At 23.2% G+C, this 21,928-nt stretch overlaps 4 protein-coding genes across 4 annotated transcripts; all 4 read right to left on the bottom strand.

Annotated features, from left to right (window-relative positions):
• Positions 1–573: 573 nt before the first annotated feature.
• On the bottom strand, positions 574–4,164 carry PY17X_0607100 (conserved protein, unknown function; the record flags this gene model as incomplete). The annotated part of the gene is made up of 1 exon (XM_723237.1): positions 574–4,164. One exon carries the CDS (start codon positions 4,162–4,164, stop codon positions 574–576), a length of 3,591 nt encoding a protein of 1,196 aa, XP_728330.1.
• Positions 4,165–5,957: 1,793 nt separating this feature from the next.
• PY17X_0607200 (serine/threonine protein phosphatase) lies at positions 5,958–6,866 on the bottom strand (the record flags this gene model as incomplete). Its single annotated transcript, XM_722614.2, has 1 exon — positions 5,958–6,866. The coding sequence occupies one exon, from the start codon at positions 6,864–6,866 to the stop codon at positions 5,958–5,960; it is 909 nt and encodes a 302-aa protein (XP_727707.2).
• Positions 6,867–8,068: 1,202 nt separating this feature from the next.
• PY17X_0607300 (eukaryotic translation initiation factor 3 subunit C, putative) lies at positions 8,069–11,328 on the bottom strand (the record flags this gene model as incomplete). Its single annotated transcript, XM_722615.1, has 3 exons — positions 8,069–8,237; positions 8,358–10,882; positions 11,248–11,328. 3 exons carry the CDS (start codon positions 11,326–11,328, stop codon positions 8,069–8,071), a joined length of 2,775 nt encoding a protein of 924 aa, XP_727708.1.
• A 1,574-nt stretch (positions 11,329–12,902) lies between these two features.
• PY17X_0607400 (conserved Plasmodium protein, unknown function) lies at positions 12,903–20,684 on the bottom strand (the record flags this gene model as incomplete). The annotated part of the gene is made up of 1 exon (XM_022955348.2): positions 12,903–20,684. The coding sequence occupies one exon, from the start codon at positions 20,682–20,684 to the stop codon at positions 12,903–12,905; it is 7,782 nt and encodes a 2,593-aa protein (XP_022813140.2).
• Positions 20,685–21,928: the final 1,244 nt, after the last annotated feature.

The raw sequence follows: 21,928 nt of genomic DNA on the forward strand, positions 1-21,928 counted from the left end.
CACACACATATATACCTTTATCGTCTACATTCAAAATGAAACAATGATTATCCGCACACATTTATTTATTTATGTATTATGCTTATGTATGTATATATGCATATTTTCATTTATGCCCACTTCCCCTTTTATTTTGTATGTATGCTTTAATTAATCAAATCTTTAGCCTTTTTTTTTTTCATTTTTTACATTTTTTTTTTTTTTTAAATTATATAACTTGTTATAAAAAATAATAAATGATTGATAATAATATCAAAAATAGTGTTCTACAATTGCTATAAAGTGGCAATTATAAAAACAATAAAAAAGTTATTATACAGTTTTCGATGTATAATAATAATACATGTTAGCATAACATTGGCTTATAAAATAATATCGGTAGGTTTTATTCAAAAAAAGAAAAATGTAAAAAAAGTGTAAAAGAAAAATATAAATTTATTATTTTTTGTCTTAAATTGTTTGATCAAATATTCCAAAAAATTTAAAACATATACAGAAAAATCATAGACATATATTCACTGTCATCATTCAAATTAACTCGGTATTTCAATTATAGATCTCATAACTCAAGTTTTACATATCAAAATTAATCAAACTAAAAATATCTTTCAACTTTCTTTTATAATCTAAATGGCTGTGTATAATTCCACTTGCATCATAATTTTCAATACCAGGATCATTAATAGGCATTAAGCCCGCAACATTTAATTTCCATTCCATGTATCTATATAAAAATCCTAATAACCAATCATTTTTTGAATATACATTAATTACTCGATTTGTCACAGTCATACGAATTTGGCTCCATATTTTTGTACTTGTCGTTGCAGGTAGCCCTATAAAAATAGCATTACTTACAATGTTATATAATTTTTTAGAATATAAATATTTTAAACAATAAAATATAACTCGAGCTCCAACTGAATATCCAATTAATATAACCGGTCTTTGTCCAACTGTATTTTTATCACTAAGTGCCTCTGCTAATATTCGTCCAGCTTGTTGTGCTCTTTCTCTTATTACTAAATAAACATTATCTAAATTAGATGCATATTTTATTAAAGCTAATGGCCATGCTAAAGCTGCACTCAAAGTACTAGCTATTGTGTACTGTAGCCAGATTTTACTAGCTGTTATTGCAAATTCTTGTGATAACATTGTTTCAATTAATGATCCTAAAGTTTTTAACAAATTATTTTCCCATTTTAATGCATATAAATCACAATAGCAATTTGGAAATGCATTCATCCAAGGTAATGTAATATCATCATCTGTTTGTATTTCACCACTTACACATACAGATACACTTAAAGATTTTGATATACTACCATTTAACATAAGAAATTCAAATATTTTTATATTTGCTATTCTTCTACTATATTTATATCCAGTTAAACCTGCACCACCTGCACCGAATAATGAAACGATAAAAGCTAATCCACCCGCAGTTGATAAAAATGTAGTAACTCCACTTCCTCCTGCACCGAGTGCAATTAAACCCGCTACGATACCCGGGGCAGCTAAACCCGCTGTAAAAGCTACTAATGCACCACCACCTAATGCTGCTGCTGCTATTTTTATTCTTCGAATATGTTTATTTTTTGTAGATTCATTTGTAGATGGTTGTAATGCATTTATTAAATCAGAAGCTAAATTTTCTTCAATTCTTAAAATTAATAATTCATTAATTTTTAAGCATTTTGCAAACTTATGAAAATATAATTGTATTCTAGCATTATTATTTCCAGTCATAATATATGTTGTGAATAAATCTCGCAAAATAACAGATTTGGCTTCTGGTCCTTTTGTTGGAACTCCACAATTTAATTGTGGGTTTACATCAGTTTCATGTAAATCACCTATTGTTTCTAAACTACTATTAGATTGTTTTGTATTTAATTTTGAAATATTTAATACATCACTGTCTTTTTCTCTCACTTCTATAATACCATCCTCATTATTATCGTCATTACCATCCTCATTATTATCGTCATTACCATCCTCATTATCATCGTCATTATTATATATTTCATCTTTTATGCTTCTTCTTATATCTTCCTTATCATCTGTTACATTTCCATTAACACTTTTTAATTCGTTATTTTTATTACTTTCCGAATCTCCAACTTTATCCGATAAATTTTTTTTTCTTTTTTGATCATCAAAACAAATATCCTTATCACTTTTATTCAAATTATTTTCATCAATTATGTTTTTATATTCGGAGTATTTGCTACTTGCTTGGTCATATACATCTTCAATGCCACTTTGTTTTATAGAATCAGGTATACTTGCCGAGTTGCATCTACTTGTGGAGGGTTTTATTTCTTCGGAATGATTAGATTCTTTACTTGAAGAATAAACCTTTGGTATTACAACTTGGCTAGTCATATTTTCTTTGGGTTTTTCCATTACATACTTATTAAATGAATGATCTAATTTTTCGTTATCTTCATCAAAAGTCTTTTTATCAATCAAATTAAAATTAAGCTCATCTGTTTCTTGATTTGTCTGATTTATTTTTCCATAACAATATTTTTTTTCCTTTTTAATATTATCATCATTATTATCATCATTATCATCATCATTATTATCATCATTATTATCATCATTATTATCATCATCAAATTTTTTGCGGGTATTTATTTTATCATTTTTTTCATTAGTATTTGGTGGTAGTGAAAAATAGTCATTTATTTCCTCGGCACTATAAGATTCATCTATTTCTCTTTTTACAAAACTTCCAACTAAATAATCTGAATCATTATTATTATTATTATATCTACAAAATATATTATCTATATCACTATTGTTACTACAATAATCACTATTACAATCACTATGTGTTTTATTTTCAAATATATGACTATCATATAAATTTTTAATATTTTGATTCCCATCAATTATATTGCTATTAAATTGTTTAGAATGAGTAGAAGAATCTATTACTGCATCATCATTTTGCCAAAATTCCATTTCATTATTTAATTCATCTACAACATTTTTAAATCTACGATTTATATCTGGTTGTAATTCTTTTATTTCTTTTAATAAATTATCAACAAAAGGTTTTTCATTTAATTGATATATTTTTTTATTTCCTGTAACTTCTCTTATTAATTCTCGTTGTTCAAAAGGCTTTATAACACATTGATAAGCTACTGGGTCTACTTCAAGTAAATTAGATAATTGTTTCAAAAATTTTATAGATAATTGTTCTATATTATTTTGCATATCTTGATCATCAAATGAATCTATATGCTTTATTATTATACATCCAAATAATGCTAATATATTTTCTCTTATACTAATTGGAATATTTGCAAACTTATCATTATTTATCGGTATATATTGTAATCTTAATGCTTCTAAATTTGCATGTGCTTTTTTTTTTCTTAATTTACGTTCTTTTTCTTTTATATATTTAATTGTTTCTTTTTCAAACATATCTGAATATGAATTAATATCTAATATATTATTTTTTATTTTTTTGTTAAAAAATGTATTTATAAATTTATTTTTAGATGAAGGATGAGATTCTGAAGGTGTTTCTGAACCGCATCTATCTTTTATCCCACTTTTTCCTAAATCGTCTGCACTTCTTACACTTTTTAGGTCCTCTACACTTCTTACACTTTTTAGATCCTCTGCACTTCTTACACTTTTTAGGTCCTCTAAATTTCTTACATTTTTTATATCCTCTTTGCTTCTTACACTTTTTAGGTCCTCTAAATTTCTTACACTTTTTATATCCTCTCTGCTTCTTACATTTCCTTCACTGTTCGACCCTGCCCTTTCAACGAAATCATTTTGTATAGTCTCTTTTTTACAATCGCCATTATCTTCATTTATTTTTACATTTTTTAACTTGTCTTTATTTAGACGTTTATTTTTTTTTTCATTTTTTTTATTATTTACATTTTTAGAATTGTCATATAAGCTTTTTAAAAATGCTTCTTCAATTTCTGCATTTTTTATAGGGCTTATATCACCCATATATATTTTTCCTTCTTCTATTTTTTTTTTAATTTCATTATCAATTCCTTTAACAATATTATTTGATTCATATCGAATATGAATTGTTCTTGAATTTAAAGATATTGGACGTTCCCTAACATAATCATCATCACTGATATCATCATTGTTATATTTACTTTTCAACATTAGTCAGAACGTAAGTTTGAAATATAATTTTTATGAGCTCATGTATGATAAAAATTGTGTATTGGAATTTCCAGTAATGCTTAACAAAATATATGTACGTATGTACGTGCATGTAAATATACATATATTATTTATTATATACAAATTTATTATTTATTCATATATATTTTTTTTTGACAAATATTTGATAATACCTTTAATATTATTTTTTTTAAAATAATATATACCTGTATAGTATATAATTTAAAAAAATATATTACAATTTAAACATAATCATATCTTTTTTTAATTATATACTTTAATTGTAATCATATATCTCAAATAATGTTTGATCTACACATTATTTTTGTTTATTATTTTCATATAAAAATGATAAAATTTATTAAAATAAATAAATACAAATGGAAATAAATAAACAGATCATCTAATAAAAATTGGTATTATTTTATTGCGTACATTTTTACCTTTTTTTTCATATTCTCATGTTTTTCGAAAAAAAAAAAAAAAAAAAAAAATATATATAAAAAAAAATATAAAAAAATATAAAAAAATATAAAAAAATATAAAAAAAAAATAAAATTTAATTAAAGCTAGCAATCAATAAATTAAAAATAATATACCATATAGTGATATTATATCTTTTTATAAATTATTCATATTATACAATTTTGTGATTATATGTTCCATACGAAATCTATGTAATAAGAAAAGGAGAGAATGCACTTTCAAAATATGTAAAAATTTGTTGTAATAATTAAAAAAATGTTATAAAAAAAATAAATTAAATTAATAATCACAATTAATTAAAATCTTTAAATACTATATTTATATATAACCCCATTTGTTGATAATTCTATATGATCGAATTAACATGATAAAATGAAAAAAATCAATTTGATAAGTGGAAAATACATTTTTTTTCATATACATAAAATAATATTAATTCCCAGATTATTATATATGAAATAAAAATTAACCTATTTTTTTATACGTTTATTATTTTTAATAATAAAATTTATTTATATTTTATTTTTACACCAAATTTATGTTTTAATTTTTACAATATATGATGATCACTCTATACTGTTGTATTTGACTTATGGACAGATTGTAAAAAAAAAAACAACATTCCTTAGTAACACATTTTAATAAATGAATATATATGAAATGCAATTCTTATAGCATACGTCATTTTGAAAACAAAAAATGAGGAAAATTATTTTTTTTTTATCAAATTAAATTAAAGTTAAACTAAATCACCATAAAAAAAACAAAATAATATATTCTTAAAAAAAAGTTACCACGAATACTGATTTTTATAAACGAATACATATTGAAAAAAAATAAATACTTGTAAGTTTTTTGAAATATAGCAATAAAAAAATCCATATATTATTTCCACATAATGTATCGTATCCTTCAAATAGCGAATAATATTGTCAACAAAAATAAGTTAGCGATTCATGTATCTGTTCCCACAATAACCATTTTACCACTATTCTTATTAAAATATCGTATAGAAAAAATATACATATATGTATATACATATTTATTTACTTATTTATTTTGTCTCTCTATGGACATACACACATGGAAACTACCACAAAATAAACAATATGACGATATATTTCTAAAGTTATAAATTACTGTAACTTCGTAATTAGTAATCCGTATCAAAAAAAAAAAAAAAAATTAATATAATCTTGGTCACATTATTCATAAATACTATATTTATGATTAACAATCTTATGATGTGATAATTATTTAAATAGACATACATGTATTTATGTGTCTTATCTTTTTATATATTTTACTTTATATGACCCATCGTTAAAATACTGAATATAAGATATGACTCCATTTTTCCATTTACTTATTCCAGTATCTGCTAATAATAATTTATCTTGGCAAAAACTATTAACTTGTTTATTTCTTTGAACAGTATGACCAATAACCATTCTATTCGATTTTAATAATCCCAAAGATTTATATAATGATGAACATACTTTTGATTCTGAAAATACATTTTTAGTAACATATGAATAATACCTATTTAATGTGGGGCCATATTCACATGCAATACATAGTTCTTGTTGGTTTTGCAATTTTTGATTTAACAATTCACAATTATTTATGATTTCTTTTTTCCCTTCTTCATTTATAAAATCAATACCATATGTAGAGTAAAAAGGTAACACTCCTGCATGTGAAAATATAATATTATTCACATTTACAACAAAAGGACTATCAATTAAATAATTATATATTGTTCCTCCTTTCCTAAACATATCATTCCTATATTTATAATTTTCTATATTTGATTGAGGAGTTTTGAATTTTAAACATAAATTATTTACTTCATGATTACCTAAAAGTAATATTATTTTACTATTTAAACTTTTTCCACTTTCATTATAATTTTTAATAAATAATATAATATCTATATCATCATATGTTGGATCCAAAACATCTCCAGTTATAACAGTTAACACATTGTTTCGGATTACTTTATTTTCTATATCAATTATACTTTCATTTAATAATATTCTTATAAATGCATCCTTATCACCATGTAAATCCCCTATACTATAAAAATCATATTCCCATTTTAAATTGGAAAAACTTGTATTATGTACATAATTTATTTTCCATAAAATAGCTAGATAGCCAAAAAAAAAATATTTTAAGTATGACATGTTCATATTTTTATCATGTGTGTATAATTTTTTTTTTTGTAGCTAGCGAAAATTATTAATCAAAATGAACAAAACAAAATATGATATATAGAACATATGAAAAAAGGTGAAATAAATTATGATAATAATAGAAACATGCTCAAATATGTGTATATATATGTATCTGATTAGATTTTCATATATTCATAATAATTCTGTAGTTAGTATTATGGTGGAATTTTATAGGGGAAAAAGTATTTCATCATAATGTTGCATTTTTTAATTCTAACATGCACATAATATTAATAAAAAAATCAAATAATGTAAAAATTAAATATAACATTAAATAAAATTACTAAAATACATTGACGATTTAAACTATTATAAAGTAAAATGAATGAAAATTGCATTTACATGGATACACAATATAAGAATTTATGAAAAAAACATTTAATGAGTAATATTATATATAGTGTACGCATGAATGTTTTGGGGGTATTTTTTTCTCTCGTTTTATTTATAAGCATATATAATGCAAATAATTGTTTTTAAATAAATCTTACAAATAAAAAATGAATAATTTTTAGATGAGTCAATTTAAGAGTTCCTTCCAAAAAATACTAAGAAAATAGCCCCCGAATAAATATTTAAAAATCCAAATATTAAATATATGCTTAATAATATAATTCCTTAATTGTAACAGTATTGTTTGAAATAAAGCTATCTAATTACTTCTTATTTTATGGTAATTTATATTTAGTGAAAATAAATAAAAATAAAATTTATTGGTATATACTACCATTGAAATTTTGTTCATGGCACAAATTTGTCATATATTTTTATACTTTGCTCAACATTAAATTTGTATGTGTGTATAGAATGTTGAATAACATATATGGTTATATTTTTTTTATAATATATATTAATGTTTATAAAGGTACTATAAGTAGTTTTTTCGAAATTTTTTTTTTCAAAATGTCCATATATAAGGAAGAATTAATTAAATGGAGAATATTAATATAGGCATATGCATATCATATGGTAAACTATGCAAATGAGAAAAAGGAATAAAAACGAAGAAAAAAATCATTTATATAAACAATATATAAATTTTGTATAAATAAATGGATAAAAATATATAGTGTCATAAAAATTTCATACACATGTATGTTTGTCTTTTAAACTGATATTAGGTTAGCCATTTATCTGCTTTATACGTTTACCCCAATTTAATGTTGCACAAAATTTTTGTTCATATTTTTATCCTTATAATTTTTTTTATAGTTTTGATTTTTGTGACGATTGTAATTTTTTCCATATTTTCCATCTCCCTTTTTGTTGTTCCAATTTGACTTGTCATCTTTCATGTGTGTCTTTCTTTCTTGCATGAGCATGAACCTGAAAAGGTTGAAAAAAAAAAAAAAATATAAAAAGTTAAAAAAAAAAATAATAAATTAAAAAAAAAAATGTACACACACAATGTGCATTCATATATATCACATCATGCCAGAAACTTACTTTGGGTTTTTCATGTTCAAAGCAAGCTCATTTTGTTCCATGACCTCGTTAATATTTTCGGCCAATTTAAGGGCCATAGTTTGCAATGGTGTGGGGTTTATTGTGTTTATAAGTATATATTTACTACTCTCATTCCAACAAGCTGGTATTTCATGATTAACCATCATTTTACTTAAAATAGAATGAACAGTATTTTGAGGTAAATCAAACATAACACATAATTGATCAATTGAAAAAGAATCATAAACTGAAATATAACGGAAAATATATGTACGCATAGCTTCTTGTTTAATTTTTTCTTTAAGTATAGCTTGTACTTTTTCTTTATCTGTAAATTTTGGCCATATAGATAAACTAAAAATTTTTTCACAACACATTTTCCAGTTTCCTTTTTGTAAATATTTTGTAGCTAATATGATAATTTCTCTATTATTTTCTGGAGGGCTATTAAATATTTGTTTATCATAAATATCTAAAAATCGACGAAATTGTCTTGAGATAATATCTTTTTTAGATTCATAAGAATGTTTAGCTAGATTTGGAACTTCTAATAACATAGCACAAATATTATTAACACATTCAATTAATTCTATTGATATATGCATATGAAAAGAAAGTAATCTTCTTTTTTCAGTTCTTTCTTGTTCTATTGTTTTTTCTTGATTTTTTAATGTTGATATACCTTGAGCAATTAATTCTCTATGTTTATTTTGTGAACATATTTCAACTAAACAACAATGAGCTTCATATATTCTTCCATGTCTAAATGCACATAATCCTAATTGAATTAGATTTCTATTATATAATATTTGAGTCTGTACATCTGAACTTATTGCTAATTCATGTATATTACCAACATTTAATAGTTCTCGTGCTTCTAAAAATTCATCATATAAACTTTTATTATAAGATAATTGTAATAATGCTCTTAATCTTTGTTGTTTTGTTCCATGTTCAAATATTTCACATACAAATTTTTCAACAACATCTTTAGGAGATTCATCAGAATCTGTTGATTCGTTTGATTCTTCTTTTGTTCCAGTTTGTTGTTTTTCAACATATTCCTTTCCATTTTTTACAAATCCCCAAATTTGTTTAAAAGGTAACTCAGGTTTATAATACAAATGATCTAATATTCTAGTCGAAATATATATTGCCAAGTCAGGTAAATTTTTTGTATATTTTACATATTTATATCCTTTATATAATAAAGATATCATATGAACAGTTTTTCCAAGTCTTTTTCGATATTCTTCTGTTTGTACATCTATATATAATAATGCTTTTAATAATTCATCATCTAATTTTGCTAAAAACGATATTAATGTTTTACAAGATTTTGATATTTTTTCTTTTTCATTAGATTCTTCTGTTACTTCTGCAATTTCTTCGGTTATATTAATTGAGACTAAATAAAAATGTTCATTTTGTATTAACAAATCTAAAATAAGTTCTATATACTTAAAGGTTTTATTCCATATATTAAATGACATATATGTATAAACACTTGAAACAACATCAAATTCTAAATTTATTAAATGCTCTAATACTTCTATATATGATTGTGTACTTATTGTTTTAGCTATCTCACATAATTTTGATAATATATTTATATGTTCATGTTTATCTAAACCTTTTCTTCCTCTTTTTTCTATAACAGATTTGACTCGATTTCTTATAACATCTTCTGATAAATTTTTTGTATTTAATAATTCTGCATATGTTTTTTTTTTGGATGATTGATTATCATCTATATGGCTACCTTTATCATCTTTTTTTTTTGTACCTTCTTTTTTACTTTTTTTTACTTTAGCAACTTTTTTTTTACTATCAACTTTTTCACTTGTTTTTAATCCCCACTTACTCATAGCTTTCTTTGTTTTATCATCTTCTTCATCTGATGCATATTCTGCATCTTCACTATATGACCAATCATCTTCTTCGTCTCTTTCATCTTCTTCATCTCCATCTTCTTTATTAGTTTTATCTTTTTTTTCATCTTCATCTTCCTCATCTTCATCTTCCTCATCTTCTTCATCATCATCATCATCATCATCATCTTCATCATCATCTTCATCTTTTCTACGTCTTCCTAAATCATCTTTAAATTTGTCTGGGTTTTCAAGATATTGATTTAATTTATTTTGATATAGTTCACTACATTTTCGAATTTTAGCTCTTAACTTATTTAATGTTTGTGCTTTATTTTTACTTAAATTTTTTTTTTCTACATTATTTTGAAATGTAGTATCAACATATTTTGTTAATTTATCTAAATATATTATCACAAAATTTGGAATACTATCAGGATCTTCTTTAACCATAAATTTATACAAATTATCATATTCTTTTAATAGTTGGCTGAAATCATCATTTTCCATACTATCATTTAAATTATCTTCAATATTTTCGTAAAAATCTAATCTTTTTCCTTCATGGCTTTTTATTACTCTTTCCTCCTCTTCAGAACTGCTACTATCCATAACTGCCCATCTTTCTGCTTGTGCAGAAACTAATGGCTTCTCCTAAAAAATAAAAAATATTAACACATAATAGTGTATGCAAAATGTATATATAATATATGTATGTATATATATATATATATATATATATATATTTTTTATCAGTTTATGTATTTTCTCATGAAAAATGTACACATTATTCAGTAGCCATGCATAGATAAATACATCTATATAGAACCCAATTAAAAGGGAAAAGAAATCGATACTGAATATGTGATTAATATGAAAACATAGTATGACTCACGCAAGTAAATATGTAAATTTTTTTTAGTGAATAAAAAAATATATTGATAAATATTATCCACATTCAGTATTCTCAAAAAATATATAAATTAATTTTCATATTTTTTATTTTTTTTAATTCTTACATCAACTTCATTTTCTGAAGAATCTGATACATTGTCACCACTGTCATTATCTGCTCCCCTGGCCCAAAATTTAGATTGCATTTTAATAAATAAATAATTATTTAGGCTTGTAAAAATCTGGATATTTTGTTATGTAAACTATTAAAAATGTACATATATATATGTAAATAATTTAAAGCGCAATTTTAAATAAAATTACAAAAAATATTAGATAATATATATCTATAGATATAAAATGTAATTATCAAAACATGATTCTTGTAACTATATTTTTTTTTCTTTATATTTAATTGAGAAATAAAAAAAAAAAAAAAAAAAAAAAATTATATATAAACCAATGAAAATAAATTTTGGAAAAAAATATAAAATATACACGATAAATAATAATTGTGGAAAAGAAAAAAAATATCATATATGCATTTTAACGAAATAAGTATTGCCAAACCAGTAATACCAATCCCCACGAAATATAATAATTTTCAAACCATGAAATCTATATAATTTTTAAAATAAAGCGTCATTACGCATATATGTAATTATTATCGGTATGTTTAAATATGTGCTATAAAAATATCAAAATCATATATGCAATTTTTTTTTATGAGAATACGTTCAGCCTATAAGTAATAACAGCAATATTATTTATTTTATTCGTGGCAATAATTGCTAATTTTTTTAATATATAATACATGTATACACAAATATATATATATTATATATATATATATATATATATATCTATGTATGCGTTATGTATGTATATATAATCCATAATTTGCCAACCATAAAAAAAATACGCGTTTTCCAGTTCAACATTATTATTATTATTTTATTTTTTCCAAATGTGTTGAAAATATCATTTTTTGTCAATATTTATAAATATAAAATAATATTGAATTAACGTTTTTATTATTCTATTTTTTCCATTTTCATTTTTTTATAAATAAATACATTTTTTACCATAAAAAAAAAAAAAAAATTAAATGTAGGTGGTTTAGTTTGCCATTCTACATTTTACAATACACCACCATCTAATTTACTTTATGTGATAATATTTTTTTTTTTGTAAATAAATGGGGATTATTTATGTATATATAAAGCAATACATTATATAAAATTTCTTATTTTATTTTTTATATTTTCAAAATGTTTATTATGTATATAATTTACATTGTTTATATTATTATCCATTATAAAATAGCTAAAGCAAAATATATAAAATGTAAAAAAAAATACAATATGATAAATTACCAAAGAATAAATACTAACACACAAATAATACTATCCCCATTTTATATACAGTTATTTCGATAAATATAAATTATCCCCTTCAAAACTCGTTTTACTTTTCTCTATAATGTTATTTTACCTACGTTCCCTTTGTCCCTACACTTTCAAACCCCTTATCATATATTTTTTAAATTTAATTCCACAACTCTCATATTTTGTATATACATACAAACATGCATTAAGTTTAACCATCCAATAAAATATAGTCAAATAGATTCATACAACTCTCTTTCAAAAAAATGAAACACCTTAAAAATTGTGTATTTCCCTGGTTATATGTAATTATTATTATTATGATCATTTTAGTAAAATAGCCAACTTATAGTCACATGGCTAGTTTCCTTTCAAAAAAAAAAAAAAAAACATTAACTGTAATAGCGAGAATAATGATTTGCATAATATTTCCCTCGACTTTTATTAAATACTTTCCTTGGAGATAGATAAGAATAAGAAGAAAAATCATCCTCTTGTTTTAAATCATCTGTATATATATTAGATATATTTTGTTCATCCATTTCAGTATTATAATAATTACCTGTTTCAACAGTTTTTATTGTTTTCTTTAATTTGTTTAATTGATTTATAGTATTCCTAAGTACATCATCTCTTTCATTACTCATATTTTGACTTTGATATTTCCTCAAATTTATTCCATAATTATCACTTTCACCATCCTTATATGACCCATTTTGACTTAACAATTTCTCAAAAGAATAATTAATATATGGATCATCTTCTTCACTTTTCTTATTAAAATTAAATGTATAACTTCCAGATGAATCATATGTATTAAATTGTCTAATTTTTATAGAATTATCACTAAACAGTTCACTATTATTTTCATTTAATTTATTCAACCTCATATGATCATATTTATTATTACTACTATTATGATTTTTTTTTTTTTTTTTTTTATGTTCCATATTTTCTCTTTCAAAATTAAAATAAAAATCTTCACTATTTTTTGAAATATAATCTTCTTTATTATCAATATCTCCATAACTCTTATTATTTATTATTTCTTTTTCATATTCTTTTAATTCATCTTTTAACTTAAAACTGTTTAATACACTATTTAAATCTATATCAACACTTATACTCTTTCCATATATATCATTATTATTACTATAGTTATCTTTAATTACATTTTTTATTTCATCAGATTCCATTATAATGTTTTCGTTATATATATTATCACTCTTAAAACTTGATCCTTCATATTTATTTTTTAAATATTTTCTAACATCTTCCTTATCACTTAATACACCTTTTCGATAAGACTCTTTATAAACATGTGTTTTAAACTCCTCAAAATCATTATTATCATTATCTTCAATTTTTAAAAATGATTCTTCAGTTCCAGATATAAATATATCATCATATTCATCAATTTTTGTTTCATATAAATCATCGATTTTATCATCCATAGATATACTATGAGTTAGCCCCATTTCAATTAAATCACGAATATTTTCTTCCTTTAAACTATTATATTTTAAATTTTTATTTCTTATTTTTAATAGCATTCGCTTTTTTTCCTCTCCTAATATATTAACACCTGTATCTTCTACTGTTTTTTTTGACACTCTATATAATTCTTTGTTTGAAATTTCATCTCCTTCTGTTATATTTTTGTCTTCTTTACTTTTATTTATTAAATTATTTATTATCAAAGAATTATTTACATACGCATTGTTTAATAATGTACGATTACCTATTTTATTTGTAGTGATTCTATTGTTCCCTTTTTTTTCTCGAAATATTCGTTTTCGGTCTTTTTCCATTTTATCAAATATTTCATAATTTTCAATACACGATATATTTGGTATTTTTTTATCTTTACCATTTTGTTGATCATTCTCATTTTTTATTTCATTTAATTTCACTTCTTCATCATCCTTTCTTTCTACCTTTGTTTCCACTATGTATAATAAATTTGCTTTCCCTTTTTCGCTTTCTTCAGTTTTGTTACCCTTTATATGATTTAATAAAGGAGTAGCTGTATTTTTATATATTTTTTCTAACACATTACTAAATATATTTTCTCTTACACCACTATCTTCTTCTATCTTATTGATTTCATTGTTATTTTCCACATCTTCTTTTTCTATTTTCATTTTATTTTCTAAATTTTTTGCACCTTGAAGTATGTTTAGTTCCATTAATCCTTTTGCCGATTGTATCATTTTTAGTTCTTTTAATTTTTTTGCTTCTTCATATCTTTTTAATTGCTCTATTTTATTTTGGTGTTTTTTCCATTCATCCATTCTCGATTTGTTCTCCTCTTCTAATCTCTTCATTTCTTCTACCCTTTTTTCCTCTTCTAACCTCTTCATTTCCTCTATCTTCATCATTTCTTCTAACATTTTCAGTTCCTCTATCCTTTTTTCCTCTTCTAATCTCTTCATTTCTTCTATCCTTTTTTCCTCTTCTAACCTCTTCATTTCTTCTATCCTTTCCTCTTCTAACCTCTTCATTTCCTCTATTCTCATCATTTCTTCTAACATTTTCATTTCCTCTATCATTTTTTCCTCTTCTAATTTTTTCATTTCTTCTACCCTTTCCTCTTCTAACCTCTTCATTTCCTCTATTCTCATCATTTCTTCTAACATTTTCATTTCCTCTATCATTTTTTCCTCTTCTAATTTTTTCATTTCTTCTACCCTTTTTTCCTCTTCTAATCTTTTCATTTCTTCTACCCTTTTTTCCTCTTCTAATCTTTTCATTTCTTCTATCCTTTTTTCCTCTTCTAATCTTTTCATTTCTTCTACCCTTTTTTCCTCTTCCAACCTCTTCATTTCCTCTATCCTCATCATTTCTTCTAACATTTTCAGTTCCTCTAATTTCCTTTCTTCCTGTATCCTTCTCTCTTCTTCTAACATCTTTTCTTTCTCTATTCTCTTCATTTCCTCGAGTTCTTTCTCTTCTTTTAGCCTCATTATCCTCTCGACTTCGCCATTTTTCACTTTCTCTGCAACTTCTTCCTTATACTCCCATAGTCTAGTTGTCTGTTCTTTTCCTTTATTCAAATCTTTTAGATAGTATTTCTTTTCACTATTTAATTTTTTGTGGTCTTTCAAATTTAAATCAACATTTGTTTTTTTTAAATCCTCATATATTAGTTTTCTTTTATGTATCAAATCGAAATTTTCCTTCTTATTATCATCGGGTAAATAGGTATCCATATTTATACTTTTTATTAACTCATTTGCAATATTTATTTGCTTTATATTATCAATATTTTTACTAATTAAATTGTTAAAAAACGAATTATTCTCTATTTCATTTTCCTTTAATTTTTCCTTTAACTTTATTTTAGTCTTTTCTATAATTTCGGTATTAGGTTGGCAAGATTTGGAAATCGTATTTTTAGATTTAGACCTTTTCAAAAGTAAATTTTTTCCTTTTTTGTTTTTTATACTATTTTTTTTTAATATAGTATTGTGGGTAATTGATTTAGATCTATGATATATATTATTTTTCATATATTTTGGCCTTCCTAATTTATAAAATGCATCATTTTTATAAACATTTTCTTTCATTCTTATTCTAATATTAAACATTTTTTTTTTTCGTTCTTCATTTCTTTCATTTTCGTTATTTACATCATCCTTTTCTTTATTATCATCATATGCTATGTCTTGATCACTAGTATATCCTGTAACAATTTCAAAAAATCTCTCAGCCATATATGTATAATCGTTAAATCCACCATCGCTTTTTGATGAAGACAATCGTTTCAATATTCTATTTCGTTCTTTATTTACTTTAGGTCTACCATATAATGCCCAATTATTTTTTTTTCTTTCTTTCTTTTTTTGATGTTTTACATAATCATTCAGAAGATCATTTGCAATGTTTACATCACTAGACTTTCTATTATTTTTTACTCCCACCTGTTCATTTTTATTTTCTTCCACGATTTGGTCATTTTTATCATTTTTATTTTCTTCCATGATTTGTTCATTTTTCTCATTTTTATTTTCTTCCACGATTTGTTCATTTGGTGCTTCTTCAGTAACTTTATTCTCCTTTTTATTCAAAAAAACAATTTCATCTTCTTTTTCATATGGCTGTTTATCGATTTTTATATCTTCCTCTCTATTTTCTTCACCCTTTTCGCTTTTATTCAATTTCATTTCGCTTTCTATTTCATTAATATTTTTACTTGCCAACAAACTTTTTCTTTTATTTTCCATTAATTGTAGTTCTAATTCTTCTAACTCTTTTTTTTTTTTTTTGTTTTCTATTTCTAGATCTAACAACTCCCTTTCTCTTTTTTTTTCTTCAATTTCTTTCATAATTTTATTATTCATTTTAGCTTCTACTTCTTTAAATATATCATCAACGTCTTTTTCATTATTTACCACTTTTTTCTCATCATTTCCTTTTTCGTTTTCATTCGTTTCACCTGGTTCTATTTCCTCTTTTCCTTTAACATCATTAAGTGGTGCACTAAAAATGTCAAATATAGATTTATCCGGAACATAGTTATTTATAGTATCTAATAAATCGTTTACCATATATTTTCCCTCTTGATTTACGTCTTCTACCTGAGGCGGATCTTCTTCCTTTTTTATAACCTGTTTACTTGCATCTTCTAATGTATATTTATTTAAGTTATTCATTGAATTTTTGTTTAGAATATTATTTTCACTTTTTTTTTGTAGCGTTAAACTATTTTTCATTTTTAATAAATTGATCTTATTTTTTTTTAATTTTTTTTTTTTTTCACTTATAAAAGTTTCATACGAAAATTCACTGTCTCTAATATCAGAATTCATCACACTTTTATTTTCACCGCCATTTTCATTAAAATTTATCATATCATTTGAATTAAATAAAAATTCTAATTTTTCATAGGGCCCAGAAGATAAGTTGTCGATTTGTTGTGTTTTTTTTTTTTCAAGAACATAATTTTCATATGCTGGATTTAAAAACCATAGACTTGATGTCCTTTTATTTTTAAAGTCATATTTTGGCAAATTTACATTATAGCATATTTTTCTTCCTTTTATTTCATGTTTTTTTGCTAAGTTTTCTAAAATGTCATAATCTTTTTGATCATATGATTCGTATATATAATAGTAAACATTATTCATTATTTCATTTTTTAAATTATTTAAATTATCAGTGTCTATGATATCATCTATGTTAAAATTTTTGACTTCTTCATTTTCGTCTTTCTCTGGTTCTTGGATTTCCTTATCATTTTTGTCCTCGTTTAAGTCTTTTTGTTCTTTATTCTCTTCTGCTTGTTTCTTCTTTTCTTTCCCTTTTTTTTTTTTTTGTTTTTTTTTTCGTCGTTTTTTCTTAATATTTTCGATTTCCTTTTTTAATTCATTTATTATTTTATTATTTTGTGACTCTACACCCTGTTTTTTATTATTTAATTCCTTTAAATTACTTTCAGGTTCGTTTTTTTTATTTTTTAATTCCTCTAATTTTTCTTCTAAATTAATTATTTTTTGTTTCATTTGAGAAATTATTTCTTTATTTTCTTTGTCTTCTTCATCATTTTCATCAACCACATTTAAATTTAAAGAAGTATCAATAATATTGTAAGTATTACTGGATGGAATCTCATCTTTGTCGCAAATTTTTAATTCTTCATGATAATTATCATAAAAATACATTTGTTCCACTAATTTATTCATTCCCTCTGTGTATTTTTCTAATTCAGTTTTTTTGTCATCTATATTTTCTTCATAATTACTATTATTGTTTGAAAAAAAATGGTCATCATCCTCATATTTCTGAAGAATATAATTTAACGTAAAATCTTCGTCATATTTTATATTATCATTATTATATAATACTAAATTTTTGTTATTCATTTTTACATTTCTGCACTCATTTTGACTATATGGAACCATCTGGTTATTCCCTTGTCTTATTTGATTCACATTATTCATGTTGTTGTTCATGTTAGAGATGTCACCTTGAATGGTACTGTGCATTGGGTACTCATGTTCATTCCATAATGGATTCACCATAGGAACGTTAAAGTTGCCACTATTCATATTTCCCGTATAATTATTAATAAGATCAATTTGATTACTCATGTTTTGTCCCATCGGATTGTTCATGTTATATCCCATCGGATTGTTCATGTTATATCCCATTGGGTTATTCATGTTATATCCCATTGGGTTATTCATGTTATATCCCATAGGATTGTTCATATTGTATTCCATCGGATTGTTCATGTTATATCCCATCGGGTTATTCATGTTGTATTCCATTGGATTATTCATGTTGTATTCCATTGGATTATTCATGTTGTATTCCATTGGGTTATTCATGTTGTATTCCATTGGGTTATTCATGTTGTATTCCATTGGGTTATTCATGTTGTATTCCATTGGGTTATTCATGTTGTATTCCATTGGGTTATTCATGTTGTATTCCATTGGGTTATTTACATTATGCCCCGGTTGCCTATTCATATTATACTCTATTTTACTGCTTGTATCATGACTCATTTTTTTATTCATGTCATAATTTATTTTGCAAATTTTTTTTTTATTCATATTATTATCCACAATGGGATCATTTACTTTTCCTCTATCACAATTCATTTGAATTCCTTCCTTAACGATGTTATTATTTACACATTTTTTCGGAGGATGCATTTTATTATTTTTTTTCAAATGTGCCATTTTACTATTAATGCTTGTATTATTTGTAATCATCACGTTATGTTTTACTATATTTATATCACTTGTGTAATTATCCTTCAAATTATTAATATATTCATTATTTTCGTTTATATTAATATCTGCTTCTTCCTCATTTACATTAACAGTTGCGGGGTTATTAATTAGCATTTGGGAATTTAGACTTAATTTTTTTGCTATTTTCTTTTTCCTATTACTAGGTGAATTTATATGATTTAATTCTTCATTATTAGCAACCTTTTTTTTATCATCCAAATTTATATTTAATTTATCCAATATTGAAACTCTTTTTTCTTTTCTGTCCAACATACATCGATCTGTGTAATATGTTTTTTCCTTGAACTCTTCATTGATATCGAAATCATCAAATTCGTCTAAAAATCGTTCCTCATTCATTTCAGCATTTTCCTCATTATTTTTATTTTCATGTTCTTGTTTATTAGCATTCTCCATAGAAACATTATTATTTAAATGATTAGGATCGTGGTTCTGTCCTTCATTCTCTAATGAATATTTTTCATTAGGATTAGCATAAATATTATTATGAAAATTATTTTTATTCCCATTAGTATTATTATGAAAATTATTTTTATTCCCATTAATATTATTATAATTGTTTTCATTATTTTGATTATCCTTGTTGTAACATTTATAAGGTGGAGGGGCTTTGGTTGGTTTGCATTTTATATCATTATAAATTTGTTCCTGATTTTTAGGAATATATTGATTATTAAGTTCGGGATTGTTTTCTTTATTTAATTTATTCACATATAAAGCGTTTTTTTTATGCATCATATTTTTATTTTTATAATATTCTTTGTCTTTACGCTTTAACTTTGTATAAAAAAAAGTAAATAGCGAATGAGTTTCAACTATTCTACTATAGTGTATTTGGTTTAAGAAATCAATATTTATTTTATTGATGTTTGGAAAAGATTTATTCGGTTTTCTCATAACATTTCTATTATTATTGTCATTATCACTGTTTTTTTTATTGCTATTTTTGTATACGTATTCATCATAACATATTGATGATGCGCATGTTGAATTCGTAGAGGATATTCTATCATCATAATATTTATTTTTTATATAATTACCATTTGACTGCTTTGAAAACAATAACATAATATTTCTGTTTTCAACTGAATTTTTTAATGGATTCATATTTTCATCTTCAGAAGTTATGTTTTTATCATCGTAAAGGATATTATTATCACTATCATTCACACTCATTTTTTTTATTCTTAAATTATATATGCTATCCCTTATAGTTTTTATGCTCTTCTTTAAATCTACATTTTTTTTTAATCGGAATTTTAAGGAACATAGTTTCCCCGAGTAAATCTGTCTACATATATATTTCCATTTTCGGAGTCTGTTTTTCCTTTGTTTATTTTTTTTGTCTTTTTGTTTACTAATGTAACACCATTTTTCAAAAATAAAAAAATCTTTTTTTTTCTCTGGCATTTTTTTAATATATATATAATATTAATTATTTATCACATTTGCATTACTGTCCAGGATAACATATTTTTTTTTTCCATAACTTCATATGAGCTAAAACATTTGCATTATGGTATATTTTTCATTTGAACTTAAGAATTACACATATATAAACAATAAAATCAATTATATAAATACATACATATATTTATGTATGTATGATTACCAAATAATAATTTATAAACTTGTCTTTTTTTCCTTTATAAAAGAAAATAGCAAAGAACTGGTGTAACTCAAAACAAGTAGCTAAAATGAAAAAAAATATAACAAAAAAAATTCACAATATTGAAATTATGTATATTAATTTTGTTTTAAAAAATATTCATAAATTTAATTTACTTATTTTATGTCAAATTTTATTTATTTTTTCCTATGTTTTTACAACGTTGCACACAGATTAAATTTTACAACCATATTTTTTATGAACAGTCAGAATTTTTATTATTTTTTTTATATATATAAGATACAAAAAATATATATTAAACTTTAATATGCCAAAATATATTTAATATTTAATTAAAAAAAAACTACAATAATAGTAATATAGAAATAAATATTTCACTCATTTTAAAATGTAATAAAAATGTGCACTCTTTTTTCGATAAAAAAAAAAGAACCATAAATATGTTACGAAAAAATATATATTTCTCTTTATATTAATATCTATTCAATTATAAAAATTGTATTCAAAATTCATAAAAATTATAACCATTTTGTATTTGAAGATATTATGAAACCATTTTTATTTTTCTTTAAACCCAGGGAAAATGTAATAAAAACATGCACATACAGACATGTGAAAAATAAATTTATTAATATTTGACAAAATTGGAATCTTCGAGTATTCAATACATTTTTTCCTATAATAATTAAATGTATTAGCATGCATATAGACAGAATCTACAACATTAATCAGTATATCTTCTATTTTAAGTGCAAAATGGGAATAACAAAAATTGTTCGTTTTCGTTGATTTTTTTTCTCTTTATTTCAACCAAATTATTAGCATGTTCAAAGGGAAAATAAAAAAATTGACTAAATGCCATCACCAATGAATAAAAATATTCGGACAGGAAATTAATTATATAAAATTAAAATACTTTTTTTAATTCATATGAATTTGGGAATAATAATAAACAGCACAATTTTATGTACCAATTTTATGTACCAATTTTATGTACCATTTTTTTCAATTTTTTTATGTACAA

Source organism: Plasmodium yoelii (assembly GCF_900002385.2).
Source record: "Plasmodium yoelii strain 17X genome assembly, chromosome: 6".
NCBI classification, from domain to species: domain Eukaryota; phylum Apicomplexa; class Aconoidasida; order Haemosporida; family Plasmodiidae; genus Plasmodium; species Plasmodium yoelii.